The sequence below is a fragment of the Toxotes jaculatrix genome, chromosome 15 (assembly GCF_017976425.1).
Source record: "Toxotes jaculatrix isolate fToxJac2 chromosome 15, fToxJac2.pri, whole genome shotgun sequence".
In the NCBI taxonomy this organism is placed as follows: Eukaryota; Metazoa; Chordata; class Actinopteri; family Toxotidae; genus Toxotes; species Toxotes jaculatrix.
This window is the reverse complement of record NC_054408.1, coordinates 1,964,813-1,979,054: the sequence shown is the minus strand read 5'-3', so window position 1 is coordinate 1,979,054 and position 14,242 is coordinate 1,964,813. Positions and strand designations below refer to the sequence as shown.

The window sequence follows — 14,242 nt, the reverse complement described above, 5'->3', positions numbered from 1 at the left end:
GTTTACCTCATGATTTCAGCCACATCTTGTGAGGATCGGTTACATTGCAGGTTCTCACCCTCTGATTCAACAGTTTTTCCTGCAGCTGTTCTCACCTTGATGTTATTTTCTTTTCAGGACCAGTTGGAGCTGTTATACTCAGCAGGACCAAACATTGCTGCAGAAAGGTAAACACTCAACGCTTAGTGAAGCTAAAACCTTTTTAAATGACTTCATGTGTAGCCTTTGAACACAGCAGTTCTTCCTGTTCAGTGTTCTGTTGTATCCGGTGTGTCAGGGTGTCCCAGCTGCTGTCTCTAGCTACTACGCTGTGCTCCCAGGAGTCATCCAACATGGGCCTTCCTGACTTCCCTGTGGACAACCTGCTTCCTGCCATCCACATGCTGGTGAGAATCCAGGCACTATGAATCTGAGGGCTATTAAAAAGAAAAAAAAGACCTCTGTTGGTCCTCGGTTAGTAGTGTCCAGTGCTTGTCTTTTGTGTGTTTTTGCAGAATGCCTTCCCCATGCTGTCCTCCCAGCAGTTAGTCCAGAGACTTTACCCCTACAATAGTATTTTGGGCAAGGAGGGGCGCACCGCTGTCGAGGGTGTACTCAGTGTAAGTCAAGATGTGAACCACCGGTCAAAATGTTCGGTCGTTTGTATGTGGTGTCATATAATGTGCATGCTTATTGTTGCTGTCCGAACATAAGATACGTTAGTTGGATGCATTCGTTCTGGCCGAGACTCATTCTGTGGCTCTGTGTCGTAGAGATTTGAGATTTTGGATGGTCGTCGTCAGCCTGCACCCAGTACCATTGTGGATGTGTCCATGACAAAGGATCTTGGGGGCCGTGCAGATGTCACATTACGTGTCGCGGACAAGGACGCCACCTTTCAGGTACCAGCAGATTGGCTGCACGCAGAATAAAACTATAGCCCCACCCTGGTATGCAGATCATGTGGGCTGAACTACAAAGCCTGTGTGGGGCCTGTTAGAGGAGCCCTATGGAGTATTTTAAATCCTGCATTGTTTACATCCAGGTATCATCTTGCTGCATTTCTTTGTGCTTTACTTCAACCTGTGGTTCAGTGGAATAATGTGAAACCACTGGCAGGGATGTGTATTTTGTCACTCGCAGACATACAGAAGGTCGGACTAACTCACAAAAGATCCTCAGGGTGCTTTTAAAGTTTTAGATGATGTTTTTTGTTTTTTAAAAAAGATAAATAAAAGAAACAAAGGACAAGAATCCTCTGTGCTGTTGCATTATGGGTGTGAGCCACAAAGTCAGACAGTTCTACCAAAGCAACAACAACAACCAGAGCACTGAGCTGTTTGGAACCATATTCATCAAATTATGAACTAAAAAGCCTGTTTCTGACAAAACAGAGTCAGTGAGTCATGCAGTTCACACAGATATCTGCTGGCCATGCACAGACACACACACACACACACAGTATCAGAGGCATGCAGTGCTCTTTGGCTCATGGATTGTTTGATAACACTAAGTTGCATTAACAGTAACATACAGTATTATACCTACAGTATTCTTCCACAGCTGCTGGTTGGTCTGTTTTAGTAATTTCTTCTCTCCATCAAACTGCAGGTCCCAGCGGGGACCAAGGAGCCGCGTCCCCCCAGCAGTAGCCCCAACTTCATCAGTACACCGAGCCACGCCCAGCTGATGTGTGACATGATGCAGTCACACTTGGTTAAGGACATATGTCTGATAGGAGCAAAGGTGGCTAACACATAATGCACAGTATATTGTGCACACATGCAGTACATACAGTGAGTGTGGCCTCTGGCTTTAATAACAGTAACTGTGTTTTCTAGGGTTGTGGAAAGTCAGTGATTGCCAGAGAGTTCGCCGAGCTGCTGGGTTACAGCATAGAGCCAGTCATGCTCTACCAGGTAAATAAAATCTGGTTTTTTAAAGTCTGTATGTGTGTGTATGTGTCTGTATTATCTATGAAAAGACTACAGAGCCTATGATACAGTAGGGTGCCCCCAAATAATTAATGAAACACTTGTGTTGGTTCATGTTATGGCCTGTATTAAAAAAAAAAAAGCAAATCATTGCAGAGACTAACACAGTTTGTGACCTGTGATGTCACAAAGTAGGCTTCAGCCAATAGGAAGGCAGAAGGCAGACACAGTGAGAAGGGGGATTTTGAAACAGAAACCACTTCAGCTCCACTCGTCACACGTGTGGCTTTTTAACCACAAGCATTTTGTTATTGGCCTAACTCTTCACTGCACTCGTCACAGTCTGTCAGGTGGTCGGTTGCTCCCAGTCCATCACAAATGATTGATTACTGAATAATGAAGGTTGTAGTTTGAGATTGTTTGGCTGAGTGCACATCTTACCACAGCTGTAACGATTAACTGATCATCCCTTGAAAGGATGTGCTGCTTTTCGTTATGTTATAAAACAACTCTTTAGATGTCACCTTGGGTTCTGAGAGATTGTGACACTGTGACATGTTTTAGACTAAATAATTAATTAATCAGGGAAATAATCATCAGATTAATTGACAGTGAAATCATTTGCCGTCCTACGTCTCACCTGTGTAAAGCCAGGGAAGGTACAGTGTAGTGGGATGGAGTAAGTTTGGCTGAAAGAACCACATCTGGCTTCCATTGCCCGAGCCTCAGGCCACCCATTAGGCCAGAAGCTGACACTGACTGGAAGATAGAGAGCAGAGAAGGGCTGCTGCAATATATGTTTTTTCTCAATGTAAACATTGGTAGAAGCTCCCCTTGAGTGAGTGAGAGAGTGAGAGAGTGAGAGAGTGAGAGAGTGAGAGAGAGAGTGAGAGAGAGAGAGAGTGAGAGAGAGAGAGAGAGAGAGAGAGAGAGAGAGAGAGAGAGAGAGAGAGAGAGAGAGAGAGAGAGAGAGAGAGAGAGAGAGAGAGAGAGAGAGAGAGAGAGAGAGAGAGAGGAGATCTGTGGAATGTAGTCAGCTGGGTGATGACCGTGCAGGAAGTGGGTGTGCTGAAGCTTTATATATTAATGCATCATGCCGCAGCTATTTTTAGCGGGCTGAGGTCAGGGGTGACTTGTGCTGCAGGAATTGTGGAGTCCTTCACCGGGCAATTCATCTAGTCCGCTCTGAAAATCCCATTTTTGGAAAACAAAGTGGTGTGTAAGGCTAGAGTGGGACACAAATGTTGAACTATAAGAATCTCGACAATTTATTTTATTTTAGAGTAGCACTTTCCCTTCCTGCCTGAACACAGGGGGCCAGAGGGGAAGCATAGCATATTAATACATGTGTAACATATGACACATACAGTTCAGTGTTCAGTCCTCAGCCAGCTAGTGGCTTTCTCCTTCCCCACAGCTGGTGTAGCGTTTCTCACGGCCTTCCTCTTGTCGAGGCTGAGCTGGTGTTGCTTCTCTCGATGTGTCCAAGCCTCTTAGAAGCATAACTGACTATGATAGCTGTCATAGCCTAGAGCCGGTGGTCCATCTCTCCCTTGATTGTGGTTCCAACAATCTTGTTCACATCTTCATCGAACCGCAACGATTAAGCCTGGATGTCAGCTGGAGGCCACTTGATCCACTTCTGTGGGACTGTCCTGCAGGGACTGGGCTCTGTGTCTCACCAGGATCAGCTCCTGCACTCTGCAGTTCACTTTCCCGCTCCGTGCGCTTCATCTTGGCCTGTTATTTTTAGGCCGTGTGGATTCTTGCATACTTTTCAGCAGATGCATCTTGTGTTTGTTGTCAGATTTCTGTTTGCATCGCGTCGGTAACCTTGTGTCCTGTAAGGTTCTCAGTCGCCTGTGTCTTTCTTTTTTGGGGGGTTTCTCCCTTGCTGGGTGCTAGCCCTTCCTCAGTCTGTTCCTGAACATCACTGCTCAGGCTGAAATAAATCCCAAAGAGCATCCATGACTTCCTCCTAGAATCCCTCACTGTTGTGACTGTCCACTTATCTGTTACCTGCTGTTGGTATAATCTCACCCCCTGAAACCATTCCACCAAATGATTTTTGACCTAATCCAAAACGTCTCCTTGCTGTGGACCAGTTAGCAGTTCAGTAATCATTGCCTGGAACAAACTGTGCCTGTCTTCCCTCCGTCTCTGTCATGACACGGTAGCGTGATAGCCAATATGACAGCCCTGCTTCGCAGACGTTTCCCCCGCACAGAAATGTGCCATTAACTGTTATCTGTAAAGCTGAGATGTCAAGTAAAGCAGCAGAGCCAGATCATGTCAGGATCCAGTTAAAGGAGACAAACTGGAAATCTAGTTTCTGACTGGAGGAAAATCTCAGCTCACTTTACACAGATTCTCTGTGTGATTTAAAAACGTGAGCATGCTGAACCACTTCTGCTTATCTCCCTTAGCTTTGTCACTTTATCTCCCTTTCTTTCCCTCCTGCCTCCCTTTTCTTCCCCTGCTTCTCTTGTGCTGATTTGCCCCCTCTCCCACCTCCTATCCCTTTCCTCCATGCACCTCGTTCTCTCCATGACTTTTTCCTTTCACTTCCAGGACATGACAGCCAGGGATCTTCTGCAACAGAGGTACACCCTCCCTAACGGAGACACAGCGTGGAGGCCGTCTCCGCTGGTCACTGCTGCCATCGAGGGGAAGCTGCTGCTTCTCGACGGTATACACAGGGTCAACCTGGGAACCCTTGCTGTGCTGTCTAGGTACTTCAGTTTGCTAAAAATATTGTCTCCATATTTAAAACGTGATGTTGATATTATTGTATGTGCTATCTTCTGCTGTGTTTTTGAAGCTCTCCTCTGCTGCTCAGTTTTAATCTGTTCTATTTTAAAAGATTTCCTGTTGCAGGTAGCTGGAGCTGTGAACACAGACACACTGCTCAGCTTATTCCACTGTGCTTTGCTTCCCAGGTTACTGCATGACAGGGAGCTGGATCTGTACGATGGGACCAGGCTGCTGAGGTGGGACAGATACCAGACGTTAAAGGAACATCTGGAGTTCAGTGACGAGCAGCTGCAAGAGAGGTACGCACACACACGTTCACAGACAGACACACACAGGTCAGTACACAGAGGGCTGTGGGTCGTGTGTGGGAAAGGTCAGGAGTTTTTCAGGAGAATCTGTGAATGTGTGTGTGTGCGTCAAACATGAGAACATGACAGATGTGATCCCTGGCTTTTCAAAGACAACAATAACCACATTCACCATTAGCCCCATAACAGGAAGAAAGACCCAGAGAGAGACAAATGGAGAAGGAGGCAGAGAGTAAAGACAAAAATAGTATTCAAGGTAAATCAAGAGACAGAAAGAGAGTGACATTCAGACTTCTGATGCTGGCGTCTCAGGGAATCTACAGGTGGGAGTCTATGGGAGGGAGAGAGAGATGAGTTAGGAAGAAAAACAATTGAAGAAGAGAAAGAAGTCACATAAATGAAGAGGAGAGAGCTGAGTCCTCCGTGTTTGTGTTGAATGTCTCTCCCCTGGATCAGTATTCTTATCATCCAACTTATTCTGAGCCTCCTGTCACAGACGGAGCTTTACCAGGTGTTCAGACTGAAAATAGCCCAAAGTTAAAAGAATGGTAGTAGCAGGGAGGAAAACATGATCTGGGAGGCATAGTTTTAATAATAGACCTGTGAGTTTGAAGGTTTGAAAACACTGTTTGGTGGTTTATAAACTATGAGACAGCGTTTTACTGTTTTTCTGCTGCTTCCAACATATTGTGAGTGACCTTTGTTGGTCTTGACCTTAACTGTTCCTTGTGTGTGTGTGTGTGTGTGTGTGTGTGTGTGTGTGTGTGTCTGTGTGTGTGTGTCTGTGTGTGTGTGTGTGTGTGTGTCTGTGTGTGTGTGTGTACATCTTGAGAACCCACCTAAACTGGCAGGAAGGATGTTTGTGGTGGGGCGTCTGGGCTGAAATAAACCCACTTCCTCTTCCTCCTCTCCTGTGGCTCAGACAAAATGTGTGTGTGTGTGTGGTGTGTGTGGTGTGTGTGGTGTGTGTGTGTGTGGTGTGTGTGGTGTGTGCGTCCAGCAGGATTTTATTGTGCAGTACAATACAGGTTTGAGTTTTTTACCAAGCACTTTATTAGGAACTCCATACTGATACGGGTCGTTCCTCCCTTTGCTCTCATGGATTCCACAAGCTGTTGGAAACTTTTCCTCTGAGCTTCTGCTCCTTGTCGACATGACTCATCACATCATTTCTGCAGATTTGTCAGCTGCACATTCAAGCTGCCAGTCTCTTGTTCTACCACATCTCAGAGGTGTTCTGCTGGATTCAGATCTGGGAGGCCGCTGAGGTTCACTGAACTCACCGTGAAGCTCATGAAACCAGTTTGAGACGACTTTAGCTTTGTGACATGGAGCATTGTCCTGCTGGAAGGAGCCATTAGAAGACGATGAACTGTGGCCACAAAGGGAAGAACATGTTCAGCAACAATGCTCAGACAGACTGTGGCATTCAAACTGTGATTGATTTGCATTAAGGGCCCAAAGTGAGTCAAGAAAGCATCCCCCACACCATCTCACCACCACCACCAGCCTGAACTGTTGACACAAGGCAGGCCGGGTCACCACGTTTGTAAAGAGTGATCATCTGAGTTATCGTAACCTTTCTCCTCTGACCTCGACAAGGTGTTTCCGTCCTTAGAATGGCCACTTACTGGACGTTTGCCTTTATTTTATTTTCCCCCGTCTCCACAAGACAAACAAACAAAACCCAAACTTATCTGTGACACATCGGGATGGATGTTGGAAAACAGCGACAGCCTCTGATAGCTTCATGTATGAAATGTCTTCCCACACACTCGTCCAGTGATGATGATGATGATGATGATGATGGTTAGCGCCTGCTTCCGCCCACATTAAAATAAATATATCGTGCTGCAGTGTGTGTGTGTGTGTGTGTGTGTGTGTGTGTGTGTGTGTGTGTGTGTGTGTGTGTGTGTGTGTGTGTGTGTGTGTGTGTGTGTGTGTGTGTGTGTGTGGAGTGATCGAAATGGACTTTGCTGTCCTCTTGAATCAAAGAATTACACAGCCAGCTGTCAAAAGTCATGCTCCTGTCCCTGACATAGACTGAGTGCGACACTCATACACACACACACACACACACACACACACACACACACACACACACACACACACACACACACACATACATCCATGACAAACGCCATGTGCACCTGCACTTCACATCTACTTGAACACAGCTGAACAGATGTTCTTCCACTGCTGGTGTGTAACTGTTGTGTGTGTGTGTGTGTGTGTGTATTTTCAGGTCAATCTTCCCCATCCACCCGTCGTTCAGGGTGCTGGCCCTGGCGGAGCCCCCTGTTGTGGGTGCCAGTACGAACAGCAGCAGCAGCAGAGGTCAGCAGTGGTTGGGCCCAGAGCTGCTCACTATGTTCCTGTACCACACTGTCAGCCCTCTGGCCAAAGCAGAGGAGATGAGCCTCATCCAGGGACTGGTACGACACACACACACACACACACACTGAGAGACAACGCCTTTGTAAAAGCTACAGGATGAGTTTGTTAATAAATAGGTGTTAATTGTGTTTGCGGTCTTATCAGCAGCTTCTAGACTGACTGTATGATTATTTTTGTTTTGCGCTGTCCAAACAGGTGTTTCTATTATTGTGTCCACCCCATTCATACCAGTGGGAGCAGGCTAAATAACATCTGTGTATAATCCAGTACAACTGAATCCTCTTCATCTTTTTCTCTCTCTTTTCAGTCTCCCAACGTTCCAACGGAAGCAGCGGAGCAGCTATTGCACCTCACACACAGTCTCCGCAAGACGAATGACCCCACAGTAAGTGCATGTGTGTGTGTGGTTGTGTGTCCTCTTACCAGTTTGTTTACGTATGTGTGATCTAAGTAATGTGTTTGGGTGTGGTGTGTGTTTCCAGGCACAGTCTCTGGCTTCTTCTCTCTCCACCAGACAGCTGTTGAGGATCTGTCGCCGTCTCTCTCAGTACCCTGAGGAGAGCGTCGCTCACGCTGTCAACAAGGCTTGTCTCTCCAGGTGCACACACACACACACACACACACACACACACACACACACACTCAGATTCCTTGCTTCTGTGTGTTTATCTGTGTTTGTGATTCATGGTGAAAGTGCCATATAAACAAGTTGTTTTCTCTTTTTTTTAGTGCTCTGTGGTTGTGACTAAATGTGTGTGTGTGTTGTAGGTTCCTGCCCAGCCTGGCCCGAGCCTCTCTGGAAAAAAGCCTCGCCAACTGCTCCATACAGGACGCACCAGATCCTGCTGAACACACTCGTGATTACAGCTGTAAGTTTCAGTCACTTATCTAGATAAAATTTATTCAGCTGCTCTGTGTTTCTAAATACATTTCACAGACTGAAAAGAGTTTTCTGCTGCGTCTTGGTTTTTGCTGGCTTAGACTTTGAAGGGTGAGTCCAGGACTCCACATTGGACTCAAACATCTTTTAAAGATAGACAGTAAATATTTCTCAAAAACATTCTGCAGTCGTTCCTTCTGCTGTGTGTATAAGGGACGTTGATGTTGACGTAGACCACATCCTGCTATGCTGTCAGTTATTACTGAAGTTTGAAGATGATGATCTGTCAGAAGCAAATATGAAAAACGAGAGATAACAGAAGTGAAAGAAGGAAGCTAAGGTCTAAATCTCAATCTGAATCTGCAGACTGGAAGTCCAGATGTGGGTAGCAGTTTAAGGAGCAGTTCCTCTCGTCTGTAGTGTCCAGTGAGGAAGTGATTAACACCAGTGGAGCTGCTCAGTAGGAAGAGAAATGTTCTCAGTTCAAGGCCAGTGCAGACACACTGACACTGACACTGACACTGACACTGACACTGACACTGACTGCCTCTCCTGTGTTTCTCCAGGTATGGTAAAGGATGGTGTGTTGACTATTGGCAACGTGTCCGCTCCCATCTACACCCCCAACGAGAAACTGAAGGTTCCAGATGTGCTCTTTTACGATAATCCCCAGGTAATTACACATACATGTCAGTCTAAACCCAAGCAGTAACTGCAAGACAACATTTTACCAAGTCTGCGTGTGTGGTTTTTATAAGAGCTCCAGAAAGACATTTATTTCACAGGCATGGCCCAGATTTCACCATATAAGGGGAAAAAACTGGATTAGAAATAATAAAGAATAATCCATTGTTTTTGTTTTTGTTTCTCCCAGACTGAGAAAGATCAGCCTGTGGTTGTATAACCACACTACACAATATTCACAGCAGTGTTCATTCAAATGAGAAAACTCTGGTCCCCTTCAGTCTCACTGCTCTTTTTTTCTTGCCATTATTAATATTTCTCTGTGCTTGTTGCAGTGTGTGACTTTATTTCATTATGAGGGATTTTGCTTTTCGTTCTGGTATTAGCTGATGTTGCCCAGGGCCACGCTCTCTGTTCTTCCTGCCTTGCTCTTTTCAGATACAGTCTCACAGATGCTAATCTTGGTCCTGGCCTGACAGTAGAATCTGACCCTGGTCCACTGTAACTGACCCAGATTTCATTGGATGAGAAAGCAATGTGACTTTCATTCAGCAGTGACTTCATGCTTTAGTGTGTCCAACAGGAAAGCACTTGATGTTATTGAGCGGCTGTGGTTAGCCTGTAGTTGTAATCATTATAAAAAAGAGCAAAGGTCTTGCAAAATCAGTGCAGTGCATACCTCAGATCTATAAACAGAAATGGACATCATTCCCCTTCAGAGAAAGAAATGGAAAACCTTGTTCAAGAGGTTGGGTGTGTGCATAATACAGGTGTGAGTCTTTTCTCCGCTCCTCACAGGCAGAGGAAAGAAACCAAAATCTGAATCAGGTTCTCAACAGCAGCCAGAACAGATTCTGTCCTCACATCTTCACATTTTCACTGCTGGTGTTAAACACACAGCAGGAAATACAGCGACCTGTAAGCTCCTGTGGCTGGAAAAGCAATATATTAGTTTCAGTATCATGTTTATTTATCTCTTGCATTGGTATAAAACTCCCATCTGATTTTAACGACTACTCACCTTCAGTGGCGGCCGAAGAAGTCTCCTTAGTTATCAGCAGCTCAGATACATGACATATGGTTTAGATAAAATGACACTTGTGTAGATGTGCAGGTAGATTTTAGATTTTACGTGGTGAAACATTCACTTACCCCTTTTTGTTGACTTTAATGTTGGTGTCTCATGTCTGAGCTCATTGGCTGCTGCTGGTGTGGCAGAACCACAGCATGCCCAGGGAGGAACCAGCTAAGGAAATGCCACTCTGACATCCTCTGGCAACGCTGATGACACTGTGTGACCCAGATTTATCTCTTCCCCGCTCTCTCTCTCTCTCTCTCTCTCTCCCCCTCCCTCCCTCCCTCCCTCCCTCCCTGTCCTCATTCTGCCCTTTTCTCCTGTCCTCTTGTGTTGGAGAGTAAAATAAGAGTGGAAGAGGGTGAGACAGGAGGAGAGCAGGATGCCCTACTTTTTCAATGGCCTGCTTTATGTCTTTAGAATAGAAGCACAGTTTTATCCTCAGACAGGGACCACAGTACTTTCTTGTAATGTATGAATGTGAAAACGTTTGATTCAATCAAAGTCATGTTGTAACTCGTGAGCTGTTTTTCAGTTGAGCGTTTGTTCATTTTAATGTTTCTGCAGCACATGATGGTGATGGAGGACATGTTGAAAGACTTCCTGTTAGGAGAGCACCTCCTTTTGGTGGGCAACCAGGTGAGTGACATATCACTGCGAGTCCACTGAGATCCAGCTGTGTTCACTGCCTTAATGTGAAGTGAAGTAGGCCACACATGTCAGCCCTGTTTGAGCGTGGAGGGCCGAGTTATGAAACAGGCTCCCTGCTCCCTGATGTCACCCTCCAGCCCCTCCTGGTGACAGCTCACTGTGGGCATAATGAAGCATGTAGCACTTCCTCTGGGACACTCTGTGCCCCCAGCCTGGTCGTAATGGGCAGAGGAGGAGGGAGTGAAAGTGGACATAGTGTACTGGCAACCCAGAGGTGGTTGTCTGTGCGTGTGTTTTTGCATTAATGTTTGTGTCTGTGCGTGTGAGGGAGACTAAGTGGGAGAAGCTATTTGCAAGTCTGCATGACCATGCATGGGTGAGACAAGCTGAGACATTAGGAGCTGTCAGAGCGGCTTACTGAACGTCTGACAAACTGGCCGAGAGACTCAGAGGCCATCCAGGAGAGGCAGGCTCTGTGGGAAGCCCCTGTCAGAACATGGAACCATCCAAACGAAGGGCCGGTCTCTGCTCTCCCTGTCAGCACTGCCTCTCTGCAGATGAAACGGACACCTCTTTATCTCCCTTCACAGCCTATGTTACTGAAACACACACCACTGGTACATAGAGATGAATTTCTTTATCTTAGGTTGGTAGCTAAATGTTCTGTTTTCCAATCCTTCCGTAGGGCGTGGGTAAGAATAAAATAGTGGATCGGTTCCTGCACCTCCTGAACAGGCCCAGAGAATACCTACAGCTCCACAGGTGAGGAGAAAGTGCACCTGTGTTTTACCCAAACACATTCACACTAAAAGTGTCACATCAGCTTGAAAGCTACTGAAGGTTTTTCCCCCTTCACATAGAACCATACAAAGAAAGCAAATTAGGAAGAAATGTCAGCCTCTGTGGGTTTCTAAGCCTGTATCTTCTGTGGTTAGCAAATATGATGATTTTCATGAGGTAATAAACACATAAGTGTCTTTTACGTACATGTAGTTTTTCTGGAAGAGGAACAAAGCGTCTCTATTTAAGGCAGATGTGAGCAGCCAGCATTTTCTCTTACCCCCCTGCCAGCCTTGGCCTTCCCATCTAAGGGTATCAAAAACTATTTTGGTCCTCAGTGAATTAGGCCATCCTTCACCAGAACAGGGACTTCACATGGCCATATTAACGATGAGGCGTTTTGAAGAAGTCCTTGTTAAGTCGGGTTCACTGCGTCTATAAATACTCACACGATCACACCTCAGGAAAATTAGGTCAGAGCTTCTCATCCGTAGAGAAACGTGACATGTGCAGTGAAATCAGCCTTGCTATTGAATGTAACTTAGATCAATCAGAGGCAGAGACAGGCCTTGTATTGATCTTGGCACTAATAAGAAGGCAATGTGTTGCGAGTCAATGACTCTGTGATGGGAGATAGGCGGCAAATACAATGCCAATAAAAGTCGTCAATTGCACAAACCTGAAGAGCTGAAAGAAGATGAAGTTCAGTCTTAAACACCAGCAGCACATCCACATGTGGACACAACCCATTTCTCCTCTCGCTGTGCGTGTATGTAGTTTGTCAAAGTCCTGTGAAAGTCGAAGTGGAGCTGAGCATGGATGTGGCCTGGTTAGCTTCTGCAGCAGCAGCTAATATTAGACCAGGGCAGAGGCAGGAATATCTGTGCATGTGGCTTTTGGGAACCTGCGACTGAAAGCCTACAGAGATGTGGCTCAGAAAAGCAAGAGAGATGCAGCCTGCCAGGAAGGAAACTAGGACAGCTCCTGGGTCACTGAGTGGGAGGGGTGCTGGAGGGAGGGCAGGGCGGATTGAACAGGGAGATGTTCAGAGAAAGAGGGAGTAATAATTCTGGGTGCCACTCGAGAATCAGGCGATGCTTCAGTGTTATGTTTTATTTGCTGCCCTGTTGATCTCAGGTGCAGTGTTACTGACACCTTTTCTCACTGGCCTGCATCTTCAGTGATCAGATGGTGTTCAGGTAAAGAAACACTGCACAGGAAACAGATATGGAAATGTACTAAAGACGTGAGATCTGTTCACCAAAACCACCTCTGGAGGTCAATGAGAACCCATGTGGCCACACTGAGGATAGTATGTAGTGTAGTATAGCAAGTACAGCTTCTTTACTGTAAATCTACAGCAGAAGTGCTGCTTGATTTGTGTAAATCAACATCTACAGTGTCACCTCAATGTGTGTGTGTGTGTGTCTGTGTCTGTGTGTGTCTGTGTGTGTTTGTGTAACCCTGTTTTCTGCTGCCCCAGGGATACAACCGTCCAGACTCTGACCCTGCAGCCCTCAGTCCGAGATGGCATCATCACCTACGAGGACTCACCTCTGGTCAGTTAGTAACACACACACACACACACACACACACACACACACACACACACACACACACACACACACACACACACACACACAGAATAACACACAGAATAACACACAGAATAACACACACAAAATAAGTGAAAACACCTGTGAGGGTGGACAGTGGGTATGTAGGACCTTTAAAGGGAAACTCCAGTTTGATAGAACTGGAATTTATTTACATAGTTCTGGTCATCCTTTCTGTCGGTTATGATAACAGTGCACTCACCAAGTGAACAGCTGAGATCTTATTTATGAGGAAGTCTGACTGTCAGATGATCAGAAGGCAAAGATGTCACATCCAGGACCACATCTGTAACAATCTTTGTAATGTGCACATTGTCCATTGTTGTTGTGTGTGTGCACGTGCAGGTGAAGGCAGTGAAACTGGGTCACATATTAGTGATCGACGAGGCCGACAAAGCTCCTACAAACGTCACCTGCATCCTCAAAACCCTGGTGGAGAGCGGAGAGATGATTCTGGCCGACGGACGCAGAATCATCTCAGGTACGCGCACACACACGTTCGCACGCACATGGAGGGTTTAACACCTTGACAGCAGACATGTCCCAGATACAGTGAGCAGACAGAGGCAGGACCATTAAATGGACGAGGATTGGATGTCCCAGAAGACAAACACGAGTAAAACATCAGATACAGGACACTAAAGGAGGCTTTGGATAAAAGCCTTTATGGACAAGTACCAGTAGATTGTGGATCTTCCTGGGCTGTGAATGTGTAGTTTTTCCATGTAGTCCCACGTAATCATGCTAGCTGCTGACAGCTTCTCCACTCCTGTGAGGCTCTTCCTCCCAGAGGAATGCAAACACAACTCAGAGACTTCATAAACACAAACTTGAGAGCTCCTGATGCTATCAGGGCAGTGACGGTGTGTGTGAGACTCAGTGACACAAATCGAATCAAAACATTAGGCATCAAAACGCAAAGAGAGGCAGAAACAGGAAGTAGGAGTGCGGGTTTTGATGTGTCTGCTTGTCATGTCATGTGCTAATTATGACCGTCTCTCCTTCAAAGATCCACGTGAAGCCACAGGGAGGCCCAACACCATAGTCATGCATCCAGACTTCAGGATGCTTGTCCTGGCTAACAGACCCGGCTTTCCTTTTCTGGGCAACGACTTTTTTGGGGCTCTAGGTACACACACACACACACGCTCAACATCCAGCAGTATTTCCTTTTAAGTTCACTT

At 46.1% G+C, this 14,242-nt stretch overlaps 1 protein-coding gene across 1 annotated transcript in view; it reads left to right on the top strand.

Moving 5' to 3' along the window:
• Positions 1-14,242, top strand: part of vwa8 (von Willebrand factor A domain containing 8) — a 51,838-nt gene that overhangs the window by 7,260 nt on the left and 30,336 nt on the right. Inside the window, exons 7-24 of the mRNA XM_041056621.1 lie at positions 118-167; positions 278-386; positions 495-599; positions 753-881; positions 1,591-1,725; positions 1,821-1,898; positions 4,485-4,645; positions 4,853-4,966; positions 7,221-7,410; positions 7,680-7,757; positions 7,855-7,970; positions 8,141-8,241; positions 8,819-8,925; positions 10,579-10,650; positions 11,348-11,424; positions 12,926-13,001; positions 13,404-13,539; positions 14,068-14,187. Coding sequence (XP_040912555.1) covers positions 118-167; positions 278-386; positions 495-599; positions 753-881; positions 1,591-1,725; positions 1,821-1,898; positions 4,485-4,645; positions 4,853-4,966; positions 7,221-7,410; positions 7,680-7,757; positions 7,855-7,970; positions 8,141-8,241; positions 8,819-8,925; positions 10,579-10,650; positions 11,348-11,424; positions 12,926-13,001; positions 13,404-13,539; positions 14,068-14,187 — 1,954 coding nt within the window. The remainder of the gene's footprint in view (positions 1-117; positions 168-277; positions 387-494; positions 600-752; positions 882-1,590; positions 1,726-1,820; positions 1,899-4,484; positions 4,646-4,852; positions 4,967-7,220; positions 7,411-7,679; positions 7,758-7,854; positions 7,971-8,140; positions 8,242-8,818; positions 8,926-10,578; positions 10,651-11,347; positions 11,425-12,925; positions 13,002-13,403; positions 13,540-14,067; positions 14,188-14,242) is intronic.